This window comes from Cricetulus griseus, chromosome 10 (assembly GCF_003668045.3).
Source record: "Cricetulus griseus strain 17A/GY chromosome 10, alternate assembly CriGri-PICRH-1.0, whole genome shotgun sequence".
NCBI classification, from domain to species: domain Eukaryota; kingdom Metazoa; phylum Chordata; class Mammalia; order Rodentia; family Cricetidae; genus Cricetulus; species Cricetulus griseus.
In genome coordinates this window covers 28,296,756-28,316,668 of record NC_048603.1, presented here as the reverse complement: position 1 = coordinate 28,316,668, position 19,913 = coordinate 28,296,756, and the positions used below count along the sequence as shown (strand labels likewise).

Sequence of the window (19,913 nt, the reverse complement as noted above, 5' to 3'; positions counted from 1 at the left end):
CATGAGTTGAGTTTACTACTGGACTGTCAGGCTTCCTTACAGGCCTATCCCCCTCCCCCACAGCCATCTGTCACCTTCCAGGTAGGGTTTCTATTGAGTGTCAATTCTGAATCACAGACAAACAACTCAGTACTGGCAGTATTGTTTTACTGAAGGTCTGGAGTTGCACAAATAGTTCTTTAGAACATAAAACGAAATGGATTCATCCATCACAGTTACACTGAGTATTTAGAAGAGGCAAGTATAAAACAGTTCTGCTTCTACATGATGCAAATTCCATATAATACCATGATTTAAACAATATATCAGAGCCGAGAATCTTCTCCCTCAGAATGGCTGATCCCACAGTGGAGGGAAAAATGCGCGTTGCACGGGCAGTCAAGTTTCTTTTCATTCCCAAGTTCATTTTAGTTACAGGAAGATAAATAGTGAGACTAGTCCTGTCACGGAAGCAGAAGGAAGTCACAGGACTGTTCGGAACTCATCAAAAATGAAGTTAGGCACATGGGCCTCAGCCACCTGGAATAGCAAGCAGAACTTATCACTCACAGCGTTGTAGCTGAACAAATTCGCAACTTTACATACGAAAGTTCAAGAAGTGAAAATATCAGTTGGAACTGAGGTGAAGCGCTGGAGTGAGCCTCACACAGCGCTTTCATTGTCCGTGTCTCAGCCTCTCCTTAGTGTGCACCACTCACGAGACGTGAGAGCAGGCCTGCTGCCTCCAAACCGTAGGCTTGGCTACCTTGATCTAGGAATACACATCTGAGAGGCAATAAGGAGAAACCTGAGGCCAGAGTGGGAGACTAGGAAGGTCTTGAGAGGCCTGCATTCCTTAACTTTTTAGTAGAAAGAAGCCAGGAGGCTGGGGTGGGGTGGCAGATGAATAGGTTATCTCTGAGCCAGAGAGGAGTTCGGAAACACTGCTGAATCCCCCCCCCCCCCTCTTTGTGTGTGTGTGTGTGTAGTGCAAAAATCCTGAGATCCTAAAACCAATGGTTCAATTTGTATTCTGGCTTATGGTGGTGCCCTCACCTTTAATCCCAGCACTCGGGAGGCAGAGGCAGAACTCTGAGTTCAAGCCCAGACTAATCTACAGAGCATGTTCAAGACAGCCAGGGCTGTTACACAGAGAAACCCTGTTTCCAAAACCCAAACCAACCAAACAAAAGTTGTGTTCTTACAATCCCACACTCCCTCAAAATTTTAAGCATAGAGATTTAATTAAAAATATTTTAATAGAGGCTTAAGCATGAGGTTAAAAGAATAAAGGATGCCCAGGAGCAAGATCTATCCATCTATGGTTGGTTCCAGCTCATAGAAGAGTTGATGGACCTTGTGTTCTCATGGTCATTTGCACACATATGAATTGTGTATGTTACTCTAGCAGGTAAATAGTAGCAGTGGAATTCCTGGGACTAGGGCAAACATCTCTTCAAAGTTTTATCCATCTCTCTACTGAACAGGTCATCTTTTTCTTTTTACTGAGTTGAATGAGAACATTATACATCAAGAAAATGTCCAGTTTTTGATTTACAGGTATTGACACCTATTTCGTCTCTTGGTTTTTTTTTTTTTTTTAAAGAGGCATCTGATAGAATTTAATCAGGCATTAATTAGAGATTGAATCTGAATTTATCTTTCCATTTTTATGTGTTGTGGCGAGGAAATTGTGTTGGCACATACTAATCTAACTGTAACTTAGCTTCAGAACTCACTGTCTGCCATTGGTTTTAACAACGTGGGTGCTGTTTTGTCCCATACACGGCTGAATGCACTGACTTTGTCCACTGGTCCTGCTAGTCTCCTACCCAGCACCACACTATTCTCATTTTTGTAGTTTTGTGTGTTAATGTTAATATATGGTATGTAATCATGTTTTTCTAAAGTCCTTTATAAAAACTCAGACAATTTTTAAAAAAGCAAGTTAAAGTTAACCGGGGCTTTGATTACAATGACATAAACCTATAAACTAGGGATTGCTGATAGGTATAGTTTGAAAGTGGTTAAGAGCACTGACTGCTCTTTCAGGGAACCTGGGTTCTATTCCCGGCACCCACATGGCAGCTCACAACTGTCTGTAATTCCAGTTCCAGAGGACCCGACACCCATGGCAAAGCACCAATGCACACAAATAAAAATTAATAAATTAAAATCCTAAAAAAAGGGGAAAAAAAAGGCTGCTCAGAAGCAAGATACATCCAACTATTGCTTCTAGTGTCTACTGTGTTTGTTGTTACTAATTTTTGTTCTGTGGAGGGCAGAGGCATGTCACACACCCTGCAGCTGAAGTTACTGGCAGTTGTGAGCTGGCTGAAGCGGGTGTTGGGAATCAAAGTCGGGTCCTCTGCAGGATCAGTGTGTGCTCTTAACCACTGAGACACCGCTCCAGTCTCTAGTAGTAGTCTTAATTACATGTCATCTCCTTCATTCCTCCGTGATGGGGGAACCTTTTTCTCATATTTTATTTTATTGTGTCCATGTATTATTTAAGTAGGTTATTTACTGAACTTGTTTTATTTGTTTTTTGACACAAGATCTCACTACATAGCCTTGGCTGGCCTGGAACTTGCATAGACCAGGCTGGTTTTGAACTCACAGAGATCCACCTGCCTCTGCCTCGAAAGTTCTGGGATTAAAGGTGTACGCCACCACCTCCAACTTTCACTCATCGTTTTAATTTTTCAGTACTGTTGTTGAACCCAGGGCTTGCTCTATCTCTGAGTTATACCTCAACCATCTAAGGTCATTTCAACATTTCCCCATGGTTCTGCTAGGTTGTCATGACCTTAATAAACAACACACGTCTAGTTTCCTGCCCAAATCTGTCGTATTTAAGTTTCACTTATTTTATTATCTGACATCTGTACCAGGAAAATTGGAGCGTGTGTCAGTGATATTGTCACCTGTCTTTGCAGTCCTGACAACAGGAATGCCACTGTCATCTCACTAATTACCGAGTGCTCTTCTTAAAGATCAGAAAGATCACGGTTGGCTTTGTTAGTCAATTAAGAAAGACTTCTTTCCCGTGTATTTATCATGCACACAGGCCACTGAAGGCCTCTAGAGGTCAGAGGACATCTTGTGGGGCCTTCTCTCATGTGCGTTCTGGGGCGTGAACTCAGATTGTCAAGTTGGCCTCAAGTGCCAAAAAATCCATTTTGCTGGGTCCAATTTTTAACTATTAATTTTAAAAGATGAGAAACTATTTTTTTCAGTATTTTTTTTATAGGCCTTCACATTTCTTGTGCCTTTTTGTTTGTTTGTTTAATTTCTTTTTTGGAAGGGAGGGGAGTTGGTTTTTCGAGGGTTTCTCTGTGTAGCTTTGGAGGCTGTCCTGGCACTCACTCTGGAGACCAGGCTGGTCTCAAACTCACAGATATCCTCCTGCCTCTGCCTCCCGAGTGCTGGGATTAAAGGTTTGCACCACCACTGCCCAGTGGTCTTTTACATTTCTTAAACCAAGCTCTCCTTTGTGCTTAAAATTCCCAAGGTTGATATTATTTAGGAGGGGGAGAAGGGATTTCCTAGACAGTAAAAAGCAGTTCTTCATTTCGGGAAGTGGTGGCCATATACAGCTTTGGCTGTGGTCTGGACCTAATGTGCTGGGGGCCCTAGGCTGTTAGGGAAAGAACGGAACCCCCGTGGTCATTTCTTTCCCTGGCCAGTTAGAAATCCCTTCCTTGCTCATGTCACTGAGCTGGCCCTGAGGAGGGTGGAGAGTGAGGAGGGGGACAGAAGCCCTCCAGGGCACAGTGGACAAGGTGATGGAGAGCACCGAGCAGCAGGGGGAGGGGCTCAGGCATGTGCTGAAGACAGACAGACAGGACTTCACCAGGAGAACCCCCAGGGCTGCTGTCACACTGAGTCACACAGCTCATGGATAGGGCATTACCGGCATCCTTTGCGTCTCTGGCTTACCTTGCGGGGGAGCTTTGTGTACCGAACATAATCCTCCAGGAACAGAAGGGCGCCCACAGCATCGGCCGGCATCTCAGGCATCTTCTGGCTGAGAGAGACGTCAGGGTCAGTTAGCTGTTTTGTGTGGTAACGGGCTCTTACGTGACTAATGAACAGCATACCAAACCCACAGGGCTCCCTCTTGATTCCTGTGGAATAATTATCCTGCTCGTGCTTAGGAACAACCTAGCCATGCATGGGCTGGTGCAATGGATCAGTGGGTAAGGACACGTGCCTTCAGTGTGACGTGGCCCTGCAATCTGCTGAGACCCGTCTTCCTTTCATGCCTGTCAGACACCATGACTCAGTCAGGGCCTGAAGGGCCGGCACTTCTCCATCTTCTAGGCTTTCAGCTACATTTGTTCTGCATGCTCATTTGAAAGTAAATGACCAGCCAGGCCTGGAGGTACCAAGTCTGCAATTCCACCTACTCTGGAGGCTGTTGCAGGAGAACTGCAGATTTAACAACGACCTGGGCTATAGCCTAAACTCAGGGCCAGGCCGGGAAACAGGGAGACAATGTCTCCAAGAGTAAGAAGTAGGACAGGGGTGTGCCTAGCTGTGGAGTGCTTGCCCTGTGCATTTGAGGTCCTCGCATAGCAGAAAGATCTGCTTTAGACTGGCAAAAACAAGCAGGTGGTAAGTGTTAACTTTACATTGTAACCAGACGGAAATGCCTCAGCTAGGCTGACCCTTTCAGGCAGCAGATAAGGACACTCAGACAGCAGCATCCTAGGGCCATGGCTTTTGTTTTTTCCCTACCCTAGAAAATCCACAATCGAAGAGAAGGGAGCAGAGAACTAGAAGAAATGGATGGTTGATACGTTTTGTTATCTGATAGCAACTTGTGACTCCTGTTTTGTTATACACCAGGAACTAGCCTTGTCCCTGGCCTGGACACTGAGGAAATCACTCCTTTAGTGTGTGGATCCACAACGTGGTGGTGGTCACACCGAGGAGTGTGAGTCCCTTTGTTGTGTGGGGCAGTGTCTTAGTGGTATTCACACTGAGGAGTGTGCCTCCCTTTGTTGAGTGGGGCAGTGTCTTAGTGGTGCTCACACTGAGGAGTGTGCCTCCCTTTGGTGAGTGGAGCAGTGTCTTAGTGGTGCTCACACTGAGGAGTGTGACTCCCTTTGGTGTGTGGGGCAGTGTCTTAGTGGTGCTCACACTGAGGAGTGTGACTCCCCTTTGCTGAGTAGAGTCATGTCTTACTGGTGCTCACACTGAGGAGTGTGACTCCCTTTGGTGAGTGGGGCAGTGTCTTAGTGGTGCTCACACTGAGGAGTGTGACTCTCTTTGTTGAGTGGGGCAGTGTCTTAGTGGTGCTCACACTGAGGAGTGTGACTCCCCTTTGCTGAGTAGAGTCATGTCTTACTGGTGCTCACACTGAGGAGTGTGACTCCCTTTGTTGAGTGGGGCAGCGTCTTAGTGGTGGTCCAGCAGGAGGAGTTCAGCGCTTGCTGGGGTCTGAGACCTGGATTCAACATGTCAGTCACAGGTCTGCACTTTCTTTCTCATAGAAAGAAATCTATTAATGTCTACTAATCTCCATCAAGATCAGTCTTACAATGTCCCTGCCAGTACAACTCTGGAAAACTTCCTGGCAGGGTGACCAAGGACAGGCACTGGAGGTTAACTGCTCCAAACATGGGCAGGTGTCCTGACCTGTTTATAGAGGGGAAGCAGCTCTTACCCTGTCCTGCCAGGACAGCAATGAGAGGGATTTGTCATGAGAGGTTGCAGCCCTTTTGTGACATTAAGTTCCATATTTCTGATTGGCCCTCTGTACCTTGTGCACTGCTCCATTGTGGAGCGAATAAACTGGCCAATCAGGGCCAGGAACTGCTGTGTGTACCGCGAATGGAACTGCTTCAGCAGAGTGAGCAGTCCCAGGACGAGTGGCGGCCAGTCCACAGGGTCGGCAGGTTTCCGGCAGACCATGCCTGTGAGGGAGAAGTGACAACACCTGGTGAGCTACTTGCCTTTGACAACATTCACTAAGTATCAGCTGTCTGTCATCAATGTCATCATGGCTGGCCGGAGATTACTATGAGGAGACTAATTACTTCTTAAACTAGCTGTGACGTTCGTGGGGCACGCTGAAGTCTGAAGAAGGACTTAGTTTTTATCGTTACTGTTTGTTTTGTTCTGCACTATTGATGCCCGTATGGTAGAGACTTAAGATGGACATTAATGGGAATGACAAAACAAAAATCACCTCCGCTTGACTTCAGTTAATGGCAGCGTGGCATTTCAGACACCCAGAAGGACCTTATTAGGTAAAATCTGTTAAAATGTTTTAGAAGTATCTTGAAGAACAATGTTAAGAAACGAATCAGCTGAAGTCAGGAGAGCGGAAGAAGGAAGACTGGGATGTGCTCGAATCCCACTGTCTGCTCTCACTCAGGACTTCTGTCAAAATCTGGAGCCTCTGGCCCGCCTGGGTGGCTGTGCTAGGCAGGAGGAGGGGTTTAGGGCCTTCAAGGGGAAACACGTGGAAATGTTAGAAGATGTATACCACCTGCCTTCGAGGCTGCAAAGTCACACTCAACATGAAGACAGACCTATCAATGCCTCAGGACAGGATTCCAAAACAGTTTGACCATCGAGGTCCACTGACTTTCCACAGATATAACCGGCAAGTTAGCGGAGAAGGAGGAATCTTGTCTAAACCTGACACTGAATTGCACAGCTTCATGGAGAGGTTGGGGGTGATGAACCTGACCCCACCTTACACCAAATGCAAACAGTAACTTGGACAATTCATAAGCCATAACATAAAAGGTAAGTTGAAAATGGACTGGCAAACCAAAGTCTGAGGAAATATTTACTAGTCACAGAGACCACTGCGAGAGGCGAGCATTTGTGACTCTGGAGACGAAGCTTCCACTAACATGGGATGGTCGTTAGTTGGTTTGACCAATACGAACAGACGGAATCAGCACCTGGGAGAGCTTGGTGGGAAGAGGCCAAGCTGGAATCCAATCAACACTGTGCCTTCCCTTACCCAGCAATACCGACCAAAGGCACCGTGCTTGACAACAGGTAGAACTAATAGGAACTGACAGAGGAACAATGCCTAGGGCCAGTGAATGTTTCTGAATGAAAGGATTAAAAAACAAACAAACAAACCAACACCGTCCTGCGGTGGTGGCGCACGCCTTTAATTCCAGCACTCGGGAGACAGAGGCAGGTGGATCTCTGTGAGTTCGATGCCAGCCTGGTCTCCAGAGCGAGTGCCAGGATAGGCTCCAAAGCCACAGAGAAACCCTGTCTCGAAAAACAAAACAAAAAAATCACCACCATCACCAAAAAAACCTAAAGAGATTCCACAAGTTTACTTTAAAAGCATCCCAGGAGATGGGAAGGAAAATACATTGGAAGTAACACAGTACCATTGGTAGAAATTTCCTTATAGTCCCAGTGACTGAATGGCTGTCGTGCTAGCTTCTGATGGTCCTTTTAAACCCAGCTAAATATACAGTGGATTAAAAAATTCCACTTAGTTAATGCAAAGTCTGGAGACAGAGGAAGGGCCTGGGGATCTCCTAGATGATTATAGAGATGCCACAATAAACTGGCAACAAAATGATTAGTTATGGTACTAGCCAGGACACCTCTGTCAAAAGCCTTGGGTATGTACTGTTTGCAGCAAATATTCTGACATGTAACCGCGTGTACGCGTCCGTCTGAGATGCTCACTTCTCAGTCCTGTCTCCTTACCTACACACACTATAACTCCTAATACTCCTATTACAGCCCTGGTAGGCAGCAGCAGACGGACACTTGCAGGGACAGAACATGAACTTGAAGACGTTTCTTTTACACCATAACCAGCGACTTATGCACCGAAAGAGGAGAACTGAGGAAAGGGGCCGCACTCCTGTGAGGGGCAGGCGTGCTCAGCTGGTGTGGCACACGCTGGGCGGCGCCCTCTATCTGTGGCATCACATTGCAGTGACACTGTTTCACCCGTGTGCGTTTGGTCATGAGAGAACCTGATGTCTGACGCAGCACTGCATTCACAACGCTGTCCTTGGACACCGAACCACTGCTTGTTTATAACAGAGCAAAACCTTGGCAATCGTACCTAGATTTTTGTTATACTGAAGTTTTGGCAACTGAGCGATCAAGAAGAGAAAGTTGACGACCGGGAAATAGGGTAAGCGCTTGGTTGTGATGTATATCTGGAAGAGGAAGCAGAGAGGGCGGGATGACTTCTTCACGTCACAGAGTATCGCAGAACACGTTTCACACAGACCTCTCTGCTGGGCCTCCAGCTGGGAGCACGCCACCATTTGCAGACTTTGGAGATTTACTTACCTGTGGGCCCACGCTAACACAGGCACCTACGCGCTTCGGTCCTTCTGGGAAGAACAGCTTTGCTTACAGACTAGATAGAGCTCCTCCCCCCAGATTCTGCCACTGTGAGGTGACGAGTAAGAGGGGCAAGGGACAGCCAAGTAGTGAAGGCTGGGGCTGGAAAGACGGCCCAGCGGCCAGCGATGGGCACTCTTCAGTGGACTCAGGTTCAGTTTACAGCACTAACATGGGGGCTCACAGTTGTCCTTAACTCCAGTTCCAGGGGGCCTGACGCCATCTCCTGCTCTCCTGGGACATCAGGCAGACATACAGGCACACGCACACAGGAAGGCAAGTATTCATACAGATAAAATACATCTTAAAAACAGTGAGCCAGGCGGTGGTGGCGCACACCTTTAGTCCCAGCACTTGGGAGGCAGAGGTAGGAGGATCTCTGTGAGTTTGAGACCAGCCTGGTCTACAAGAGCTAGTTCCAGGACAGCTTCCAAAGCCACAGAGAAACCCTGTCTTGAAAAAACAAAAAACAAAAAACAAACAAACAAAAAAACAGGGAGCGACAGCAAATGCTGTCCTCCTCTGTCATATGCTTCCCGAAGGCAGTCTCCCTCCCGGTTAACATGGCAGACAAAACCGTACCGTCTCTCAGCAGGCCTCCAGTCCACAGGACACAGGGCAGTGCCAGGCTCTTATCACTGGTAGCGCCCCCCCCCCCATCAGTGTGGAGGCCCTGGGAAGTCTTGATGTCTCCAAGCTCCGGGCTCCTCACCTAAGGATGGCTGTGTCATGGACTGCTTAGCACAGAGCACTGAGAAGTCAGCTGCCCTTCAGGTTCATCATCTCAGTTTTATTTTGAGACAGGGTTTTATTATTGTAATTAAAAACCTTCAAAAGTAACCAGGTGGACCCTGTCAGACGGACATGTTTCTGAATCAGCACATATACACACCCACACTAGGAAGACACTCCCCAAGTACAGGCACTGACGCCAGGTTAGGACAGCTACTGCCCTAGGAGACCCGGCTCGGACTCAGTGAGAAACCCTGCATCACTCACTCGAGCCTCTGGAGCTTGGAGCTGCAGAAGAAGCTGAGCCTGGCATTGTAACTGCAGTTCTTGCTGGTCAGCAGTGGGGAAGCACTTGCAGGCAAGACACAGCAGTGTGACTGTCCCAACCCCCAACTGTGTGAGCCCCCCAGACATTGTACTTTCACTTTCCCAGAATCCCGACCAGTAGCAGTCTCGCAGCCAGGGAGGTGACATCATTTAGAAAAGGTTGGAACCTGAAAGCATGGGATTCTGGGGGCCGAACGCAGGCTTCTAGAATATTTTCACAGTGATCTGTTACCTGGGAAAAGTCACCTTTTGTATCACAGAGCCCTGTAACCCCCTCCCACCACCACCAATTTTCTATTTTAGTCATTAACCTTATTCAGTGGGTTGTGAATGCCAGCGGCCTCCAGATAGGCTGTGATTTCATATAAGAGTGTGTTGTCTTCTTTGGGGTAGGGGAGTGAAGGGTCCCGATAGTGGGCTTCAATGTCGGCCAGGAGAGCCCTAATGGGGAGAGAAGGGCGATAAACATGAGTGGCCAGCTGAGTTTGTACATCTGTCTCCAAGTCTTATCCTTACGACTCCTGGTCTATGACTGTCACTGCGAAGCCTGACCTACAGACTGCCGAGTTTACAAAAGAAAAAATGGTGTGTGTGTGTGTGTGTGTCGTCATGGAGACCAGATGAGGACCCCTGGTCCCCTGGGGCTGGAGTTACAAGTGGTTGGTTGTTAACCGTCTGGAAGGGTGCTGGGAACCAAACACTGGTCCCCTGAAAGAGCAGCCGGTGCTCCTGACTGCTGAGCCATCTCTCCAGCCCTCATGGTTCACATTTTGTTATGAACTGGCCAGACTGTCTCTAAGACCTGCGTGTTAGCAGAGCTGATGCTGGGATGGAGAAGCTTGGACTGTTCACCTGAGCAGCAGGAAAGGCAGGGTCTGTGTGCACCCCAGGATGTGTTAGTCTGATCTCCTACTGTCCGGGAAACCGCTGCTTAGTTCCTCAGAGTCCACCTCTTGGAGAGTCTGCTACCAACAGTTTTCCTAGCTGGGCCATGGGCCTAGCAGTGCTGCTGTGTATTATGTGAGCGATACATGCTGAAAGCCCAAAGAGGCCTAAAGGAACATGATGTGAGCACGGCTGCTGGGGAGGTGGTCTCAGGCCCTGACACTCACTTATTGAGATTGTCCAGAGCTGCTGCCAGGTGCCTGGAATCAAATCGACAGGAAGAGTTGAGCTCATTGGCGATCTGCTGTCTCAGGATCTGCATCTGCCCAACCTGAGGACAAGCAACAGAACACAGAGGTGACACACAGGGCACTTGAGAGCCTTCGGCAGCAAGCACACAGAGCTGGAGAGCCTTCAAGGGATGAGCCTTTACAGTCACCAGTTTGCTACACGGTCTCTGAGGCAGCTATGGCAATGCCTCCTCCAAATGCCTAGGGCTGTTCGCTCTCTCCCACCAGAGAGAGAGAGCCACACTTCGGCTTCATATTTGTAATAAACCTTTCTTAGCACCCATGGGACGGTCCAAGTCAGCGGTTTCAGTGTGCCCTTGCTTACACAAAGTAGGTGCCTGGATTCTAAAATAAGCTAACTTCTATCTAAACCATTAACGGCTTCATTTGTCTTTAGTCCTCATTTCCAAAGACATGGTGTTTTATTCATAGCATGTGGATAATTTATACAGGATCCCTGCTTCTTGACATCGAGGCAGACACGGGAGGGAAAGGAACATTGCCCTGTTGTGATGCCGTGAGGGTTACAGATTCCAGACCCTTGACCTGTGTGCCCCCAGGGCAGAGCGTTGCACACCCGTGGAGGAAAATGACCGTTCCCTTGGGCAGAGGCACCCCTGATCGGAGGTGCTTCAGAAAGAACATTTTCTTGAGCAAGTGGGGAGCCGTGGGTTCATGAGAAGCCTGGTCAGTGGTAGCCCCAGAGAGAGGGATAAAGGAATGAAAGGCGTGAGAAATGACAGAAAGTTGTGGCAGAAGATGTCGTAATGACAAAAGTTCTGAATACATCTGCATAAGCACAAAGTCAGAGGAAAATACTAATTTACAAAGCACAGCGGTGACAATCCCTGCCCCATAACACACTTTCTTTACACCGTGTTGATGACTCTGCTTCCCGAAGCTTACCTTCATTATGGCGTCCAGGTAAGAGGTCCATATCTTCTGTGTCTTGGTGATGGCGGAAAGATAAGCTTTACTTGAATTTGCTGGAAGTTAAAATACAATCTTAATCCAGTAAATCTGGGCAGATCATAGTACAGCATTATCTCTACCTTGGGCAGTCTCAGGACACTTACCAACAATGCTTTTTAGGGGGCTGACAGCATTCATGAGTGTTTTTAAAGTATCTTGAACGGTTCTATCTCTCAGGATAATTTTCTGAAACATACTGAGGAAATTCTACAAACAAGAAGCCATGATCAAAACCCAAACGTAACAACCCAGAGCTCAATCCAGTTAACTCAGATGCTGAGCAGAATATGATCCACCTGGGCCACCAGCCTCTAAATGGGAAGGTGTCAGGCACCCAGGCTCCTCCTAGGAGCAGTGGCTGGAAGGGGGAGATAAGGCTTCCAACACAAGTCTCTCTTTCCCAAATTAAAATTTAACTAAAGCAGTCTACCCACACAAGTACAAAGAAATTCTAGTTTACTATTGGTTCTTGTCTACCTAGTAAAGTCACCATGCCTCACGCCTGGATGACATGAAAGACACCGAGTTTAATTTGTCAGGTGAGACCTGTCGTTATGCTTCCCAAGCAGGCAGGCCTACAATAGGCGGGCTTTGTCTTCTTGGCAGGCAGAGCCACCAAAGTGTGTCTGGACGGTAACGGAGAAGCTTAATGGCAAAGGGAAGACCCACGCTGAACAGGATGACATCATCCCATAAGCCGGGGTCCAAGACTGAAATAAGAGCAGAAAGTGGGCCGAGCACAGACATCCATCTCTCTGTGCTTCCTGATACGGGAGCAGTGTGACCACAGTGGAAGCCATTCTGGGAGCCAGGCCCTCCCCTCCATGACGGACCAGACTCTCAAACTGTGAGCCAAAAATACCGCCTTTCGTCCTTAGGTTGCTGGTCAGGTGTCTTACCACAGCAGTGAGAGAAATGCCCGGCGTGGGCTCCCAGGCTCACCTGCAACTCCTTCACAATCATGAAGCATAGAAGCCTGTCCAATCCATTCAGACCAAAGGTCCCCAAGGTGTTCTGGATTTCTGAGAAGAGTCGGCTGCTGGTCACTTCTTGGTGAGTTTTCATGTCATACCACGTGTTCAGCTGGTCTATGTAACACGTCATTCTAGAACAAAAGCACAACCCAAAGTCCCAGCGGATCAAAGGTGTGGGACAGCCTGCACGTGCGCCAGCCCGGCCTCTACTTCCTGAGTGCTGGGCTTGCAGGCTGAGCAGACACTACTGGTTATGACTCGTGTTTCGTGTTTCCTCACTTCTGCCCCGGGACTCAACCTTGTCTGCCTGAAGACTGCCTGACGTCACAGGACGTCAAGCTCAGCTAGGCCTCCTTCCCACACTGATGCTGCTTCCTCGGTTTAATTTATTTCCTCTTGTCTGAGCTACCACTGGCCAGAAGAAAAGTTCAGTTCGGTTGCTGCCAGGTTGGAGGACGCTAGAGCCCAGCTTCCTTTGTACAGGATGTTTCTTGAAATTTCCAGAGCCTGAGGACAGATGACAGCCTGGTGTCAATCCCACTGGTGAAGAAGAAACTTAGGACCTTTGAACGGTGATGTCCGTGGGGGAAGATGAGGCTACGCGCTTTCTTTCCAGCTCATTAAACGGCAGATGGCCATCTTCTCAGTGACGCTTCTTAGTCTTGGGATAGAGTAGGATGACAAGAGGGGCAAAAACCAACACCATCTACTGAGCACTCGTGTTATCCCATGTCACCCTCAAACAGCTCTGTGAAATACAAGCCATTCAACAACCCCCAATGTACAGGGGTTGTATAACTTCAAAGCTTTGGTTCTCAAGCCATGGAGGAGGGGTCTTGGGTGACTGGGTAGAGCCTGAAGATGGCACAGATGTCCACACTCCACTCCCAGACAATCTGATCCAGCAGGTAAGGGGTGTAGCCCCTGCCCCTGCAGTTCTGACAAACTCTACATATGTAGGCCTCATGTTATATGTTATAAACACCACCATCCACACATGGGGCTTAAGAAGGAGCTGAAAAGCCTCAGGAATGAGGAAGTTGACTTAGAAGTAAATGTGGGGAAAAAAAAAAAAAAACCTCAGGAAGGTTTGCAAAAGTGCATACATCTTTTACACTCAGGCTTCAGGGTGTCCCTTTATTACCCAGTGCTGGCAATTTGGATGTGACATCTGCCAGGGCCCTACTTCTGATAATGAATTCCCAGTCATATCTAATGTCCACTGAAAGTGTGAGCAGGGTGCTAGGCGGGGTAGTTTCTGGAAGGGCTGGGTGATTCAAGCCACTCACACAAAGGACTATTTACTCTCTTGCCTGTGACATGTCAGGGGAAAAAAAAAATATTTCCTCTAGAAATCTCGAGAAGTTTATCTACAGTGTGTTGACCTTCATAAATCTTGAGATAAAACAGGCCTGGACCAGAAGGTGGTACGGAGTGCTTAGGAAATGCATGTGCTTTCAACGAGATGTGGGTAGGTGCGGAGAGGAGGAGCATGGCTTTCTCTGGGCAAGTCTATCACGGTCCTCTGTGAGCATGTGCACGGATCAGCTGACCACAAGACACGCCCCTGCTCTTTCCTCGGCTCTTCTTAGCCTGCTGCGTCCTCTGAGGCTCACAGAAAGAGGAAACGGGTTAGCTGGATTTACTGAGAGGCACCATGGCACCCACCGGACACTCTCATGAAGAGCTTGAATCACAGGAACTTTTCACCCAGTCTCTGCTGAAGTCACATGAACCCATGTGACCAGGGTGTGGCTTCACTGCCCATGGTGTGGCCTTGAGTAGCCGCTCTCTGGGGGCCAGGAGCTTGGCCTGTTCTAGGTACACTGCTTGCCAACTGTGTCATGCTGGGCAGGAGAGTAAGCTTTTGGGCCCGGATTTAGAGCGCCCACCTCCTGAGGTTTTGACTTTGAGGAGTAAGAATGCAGATGCGGACCGCATGCTGAGAGGCCAGCAGATAGCAGTGAGCACTTGGCCCTGGGCTAAGAAATAAGCAGCCACCTTCAACGGCCAGGACCAGTTGACAAGCGCAAGGTGAGTGCCAGGGACAAGGGAGCACACCTCAGTGACCCAGGCTCAAGCACCCTGCGGCCTGACGCTCATTCACACTCAGAGATACTTACTTGGGGTCTGTGATCCGCAGGATTTCTCTGCAGAGTCGACCAATGAACGTAATGGACTCATCCACAGGCGCGAACTTAGGAATGGGAATGTGAGTGGACTGGTACATGCTCTGCCAGTCCTGAATCTAGAACACAGACGCACAGGTGTCCCGTTAAACCCCGCCAGCCTTGAGTCTAGAACACGGGAGCACAGGTGTCCCGTTAAACCCCGCCAGCCTTGAGTCTAGAACACGTGAGCACAGGTGTCCCGTTAAACCCCACCAGCCTTGAGTCTAGAACACGGGAGCACAGGTGTCCCGTTCAACCCCGCCAGCCTTGAGTCTAGAACACGGGAGCACAGGTATCCCGTTCAACCCCGCCAGCCTTGAGTCTAGAACACGGGAGCACAGGTGTCCAGTTCAACCTGCCAGTCCCGAGTCTAGAACACAGAAGGATAGATGTCCAGTTCAACCCTGCCAGTATAATTGGGGGTGTTTTCTCTACACAATCTCAGAAGCATTGCACGAAGAGCAACAAATGTTCCTTGGCGGTGAAGAGAAAAATTTTAAATCGACACCAAAGGTCCCAAATGCTACACAGAATGCAAAAAGGAAAAGAGACAGCTGTTAAAAGGGAAGTGGGGGCTGGAGTTGTAACTCGGCTGGCGGAGCACCTGCCAAGCGTGGACAGAGTCCTGGGTTCCACCCACATCAACCAGGCACAGTGATGCAGGCCTGGAATCCCAGAGCTAGGGAGTGGAGGCAGGACAGCAAGTTCAAGGTCATCCTCGGCTAAACAGTGAGCCGGACACTAGCCTGGGCTGCAGAAAAGCGAGGAATAGGGAGAGACAGAGACTTAGGTTTCTTTGTCCTGTGAGTAGAGATGGACAGAATAGTTTAAAAATCTCAAATATCATAAGCGTAAGTAATCTTTTGAAAGTGTCACCTGCACGTTGTCAGTTCCTTGTTAAACGCTGTCTAAAAGCAATGGCACTTGAGTTTGGTGCTATTCTGTGGTTCATGAAAAGAAGAAAAAAAAAGAAAAACAACCCACTTTTAAAAGAAGACATGCACACATGGCCAATAAACATGTGAAGACACGGGGCAGACATTGGGGGCGCACACATTCAAAAAGAGGCGCCTTCACCCCAAGGTCGGCTAAGCTAGGAAGTGGATGCAGGTAACAGTGCCCCTCTGGGAGGACTCTGGTGTGTCCTGAAGAAGCCAGACAGCATTCTGGTCCCGAGTCTCTCCCTCTCAACCCCTGGGTTCCAACAAGCAGAGCAGGAACTGCCACAACCCCTTAGTTCCACCGGCTTTGTCCATGGCACAGAAAGCTCTGTGAGGCCAGGGCCCTGAAGTCTCCTGAAGGTGCGCTGTGCGACTAGTGGTTTTCCATAAAATTATTAGACAAAACACCTGAGATTGGGAGTGTAATGTCAAATATGAGAAACAATAGATAATCGTCAAGAATTGAAGAAAAAAACCCGTTAAATACCTTTGTTCTTAGGAAGTTATTACATTCTTGCTCCACGTTGTAATTTATAATCCGCGAGACTTCCTCCTGCCAAATCTTCAGCCCATAGATGCTGACGTAGTCCTGGATGTACTCAAAGGACCGGTGGAACCCATCCATGGTGGCTCCCAGCTCTTTCAGCTTGGGCATCAACTCGCTTGGCTACACAGGACAGGAAAACTATCAATGACACTGACACCTACATTAAATGACACACTAAGAGACATAACCAAAGCTTTAGAAAGCCTTCCTTCTGCAGCGAGGCTGACTGACAGTACTGTTAGACACTCAGCCAAGACTAGACTACGCTCATTTGAGAAGAAAGGTTTACACGAAGGATATTTGGGTGAATACTGATGACTTCACCAGGATTAGCTAGCTGACGGACACATCTGACATTATACTCCTAACACTTAAGTTGAATTTACTGAAGTGAACACATTGTGTGCAAAGATTTCAGACTGACTTATTTTTCTCTTTAAAACAATCACCATACTTTTAAATAGATAATGCAAACGTCAATAAAATTAGTTTCCATCTGCTTTATGGTACACAAGCTCTTTGACAGTAAGTAATTGAATCGTAAGTATCAGTTCAGTTCTTAAACACGAAGGAACGGGGGGGGGGGGGAGAACTGGTTTTAAAGGGGATTTTCTCATGCGTGGATTATGGAAGGATCAAAAGCCTGCCAGTTGTTGGCACCACAGGTCACATACTGGAAAGGCAGGAGACAGAATGGCCTATTTTGTTAGGAAGGTGTTCTAGTGCCCACGTGAGCTGAGTGACAGATCCATTCTGGGCACCGTACCTTGGCCCGAGGGTTGAATATCAGTCCTCTGTGGAGGGCGAAAGCAACTCGCTTCACCAGCTCTTTCCTTATTCCATCTTCCAGCAGCTGCTTGGGATCCACCTAGGTGCAAACCAAAGGCATTCAGCGCAGTCAGGAAAGCAGGGCAGGCCGCTAACGAGTCTGCAGTGTAGCACTTCCCACTTGGTCTCTAAATGATTTAGATTTTTAAATTTCTGCCCTTACTCCATTTTTCACAGGGTACCCTGAACCTCCACAGGGTGCTGCTCTTCTCACTAAGTTTCCTCATAATTTTACAACATATCACAGAGAAGGCAAATACGGACAATTTTTAATTGCCTTACATTTTAATCATTTCATTAACTGTAAAGTGTCTTTCCGTACAGCCAGCAGGAGATAGTGACAAAAAAGTCCAAGTTCGTGTTGTGTGGCTGTTTTTTTTACTTATGAACAGAAGTTCATGTCGTTTGGTTGTCTTTAATTCTCAACAACTGGGATTATGATGCTCTCTTCCTCCATCAACAAACGAGTAAAAACTAAATTGCTGGTTGGCACAAGATAGCCACATCCCTTCCTGCTCCACACGTAATTACCAGAGTATCGAACGCACAGTCCCAGGCCACATGGCTGTTACCTTAATGATGCCCACCAGGGTCGTTTTCATCATCAAGATGCCCTCGGTAAAGATGGAGATGGCGTGGGTGAGCTTGGCAACCTTCAGCAGAGAGAAAGAGGGGATGAAGTTCTCCACAGGAAAGAACCCTCTCTCTGTGCGCGGCTAAGCAGCTGGCCGACAGTCCGGAGTGGGCAAAGGCTACAGGAAATGGACGTGTGGCGGAGTAAAGGACACAGGTGTGCGAGCACCAGGGATGGAAGTGAGGCTCTGTGGTAGAAGGGAGAGACTGATATGCTGGGGACAGTCCCTGTGAGCAGCCCTTTGTCCTTTAACAGCATTTCCCTTCTCTGGGCTCCGTTCCTCAGGTCTAAACTTCAGGGCTGGCCTCACGAGGAGCTGCAATACCCAGCTGCCTGACTGTAATGTTTTCACCTTGTGATGGGTTTACTGAGATGTAAGGTACGTGGGTGGATGTGAGGAGTCCAGGCGGTGTAGGACAGGGAGAACAAGGACAGTGCCAGAATGCTGGAGAGAAAAGAGCTCCATGTCCACAGAGGACACGTGAGTGAGAAGCTCTCAGGGATGAAATGTCACAATGTGAGGGCACCAAAACCCGCAGACCACGCTATCACTGAGTGAGAGACACAATCACGGGGGACACTGGCCCCTGGGATACCCCAGACCCGCAGACCACGCTATCACTGAGTGTGAGACACAATCACGGGGGGACACTGGTCCCTGGGATACCCCAGACCCGCAGACCACGCTATCACTGAGTGTGAGACACAATCACGGGGGACGCTGGCCCCTGGGATACCCCAGACCCGCAGACCACGCTATCACTGAGTGTGAGACACAGTCACGGGGGACGCTGGCCCCTGGGATACCCCAGACCCGCAGACCACGCTATCACTGAGTGTGAGACACAATCGCGGGGGATGCTGGCCCCTGGGATACCCCAGACCCGCAGACCACGCTATCACTGAGTGTGAGACACAATCACGGGGGACGCTGGCCCCTGGGATACCCCAGACCCGCAGACCACGCTATCACTGAGTGTGAGGCACAATCACGGGGGACGCTGGTCCCTGGGATACCCCAGACCCGCAGACCACGCTATCACTGAGTGTGAGGCACAATCACGGGGGACGCTGGTCCCTGGGATACCCCAGACCCGCAGACCACGCTATCACTGAGTGTGAGGCACAATCACGGGGGACGCTGGTCCCTGGGATACCCCAGTCCCGCAGACCACGCTATCACTGAGTGTGAGACACAATCACGGGGATGCTGGTCCCTGGGATACCCCAGACCCGCAGACCACGCTATCACTGAGTGTGAGACACAGTCACGGGGGACGCTGGTCCCTGGGATACCCCAGACCCGCAGACCACGCTATCACTGAGTGTGAGACACAATCACGGGGGACACTGGCCCCTGGGATACCCCAGACCCGCAGACCACGCTATCACTGAGTGTGAGGCACAATCGCGGGGGACGCTGGCCCCTGGGATACCCCAGACCCGCAGACCACGCTATCACTGAGTGTGAGACACAATCGCGGGGGACGCTGGTCCCTGGGATACCCCAGACCCGCAGACCACGCTATCACTGAGTGTGAGACACAGTCACGGGGGACGCTGGTCCCTGGGATACCCCAGACCCGCAGACCACGCTATCACTGAGTGTGAGACACAATCGCGGGGGACGCTGGCCCCTGGGATACCCCAGACCCACAGACCACGCTATCACTGAGTGTGAGACACAATCGCGGGGGACGCTGGCCCCTGGGATACCCCAGACCCGCAGACCACGCTATCACTGAGTGTGAGACACAATCGCGGGGGACGCTGGTCCCTGGGATACCCCAGACCCGCAGACCACGCTATCACTGAGTGTGAGACACAATCACGGGGGACGCTGGTCCCTGGGATACCCCAGACCCGCAGACCACGCTATCACTGAGTGTGAGACACAATCACGGGGGACGCTGGTCCCTGGGATACCCCAGACCCGCAGACCACGCTATCACTGAGTGTGAGACACAATCACGGGGGACGCTGGTCCCTGGGATACCCCAGACCCGCAGACCACGCTATCACTGAGTGTGAGACACAGTCACAAGGGACGCTGGTCCCTGGGATACCCCAGACCCGCAGACCACGCTATCACTGAGTGTGAGACACAGTCACGGGGGACGCTGGTCCCTGGGATACCCCAGACCCGCAGACCACGCTATCACTGAGTGTGAGACACAGTCGCGGGGGACGCTGGTCCCTGGGATGCGCCAGGAGCCACAGGCCTGGGATGTTCCATGGCTTGGGCTTTAAACATTGAAAGCAGAAGCGAGAGGAC

General features: G+C 49.4%; 1 protein-coding gene across 2 annotated transcripts in view; it reads right to left on the bottom strand.

Moving 5' to 3' along the window:
* Nucleotides 1-130: 130 nt before the first annotated feature.
* Washc5 (WASH complex subunit 5) overlaps nt 131-19,913 on the bottom strand; it is a 52,588-nt gene continuing 32,805 nt past the window's right edge. Inside the window, exons 16-28 of one of the 2 annotated variants that reach the window (XM_035449692.1) lie at nt 17,577-17,657; nt 16,943-17,044; nt 16,117-16,296; nt 14,641-14,765; nt 12,486-12,648; nt 11,648-11,750; nt 11,478-11,557; nt 10,509-10,612; nt 9,708-9,837; nt 8,051-8,147; nt 5,750-5,903; nt 3,922-4,009; nt 131-519 (exon numbers count right to left, since the gene is read on the bottom strand). In XM_035449692.1, the coding sequence (XP_035305583.1) occupies nt 463-519; nt 3,922-4,009; nt 5,750-5,903; nt 8,051-8,147; nt 9,708-9,837; nt 10,509-10,612; nt 11,478-11,557; nt 11,648-11,750; nt 12,486-12,648; nt 14,641-14,765; nt 16,117-16,296; nt 16,943-17,044; nt 17,577-17,657 (1,464 nt within the window). In that variant the 3' untranslated portion in view covers nt 131-462. The remainder of the gene's footprint in view (nt 520-3,921; nt 4,010-5,749; nt 5,904-8,050; nt 8,148-9,707; nt 9,838-10,508; nt 10,613-11,477; nt 11,558-11,647; nt 11,751-12,485; nt 12,649-14,640; nt 14,766-16,116; nt 16,297-16,942; nt 17,045-17,576; nt 17,658-19,913) is intronic. The other variant, XM_027431601.2, reaches the window with a different exon arrangement.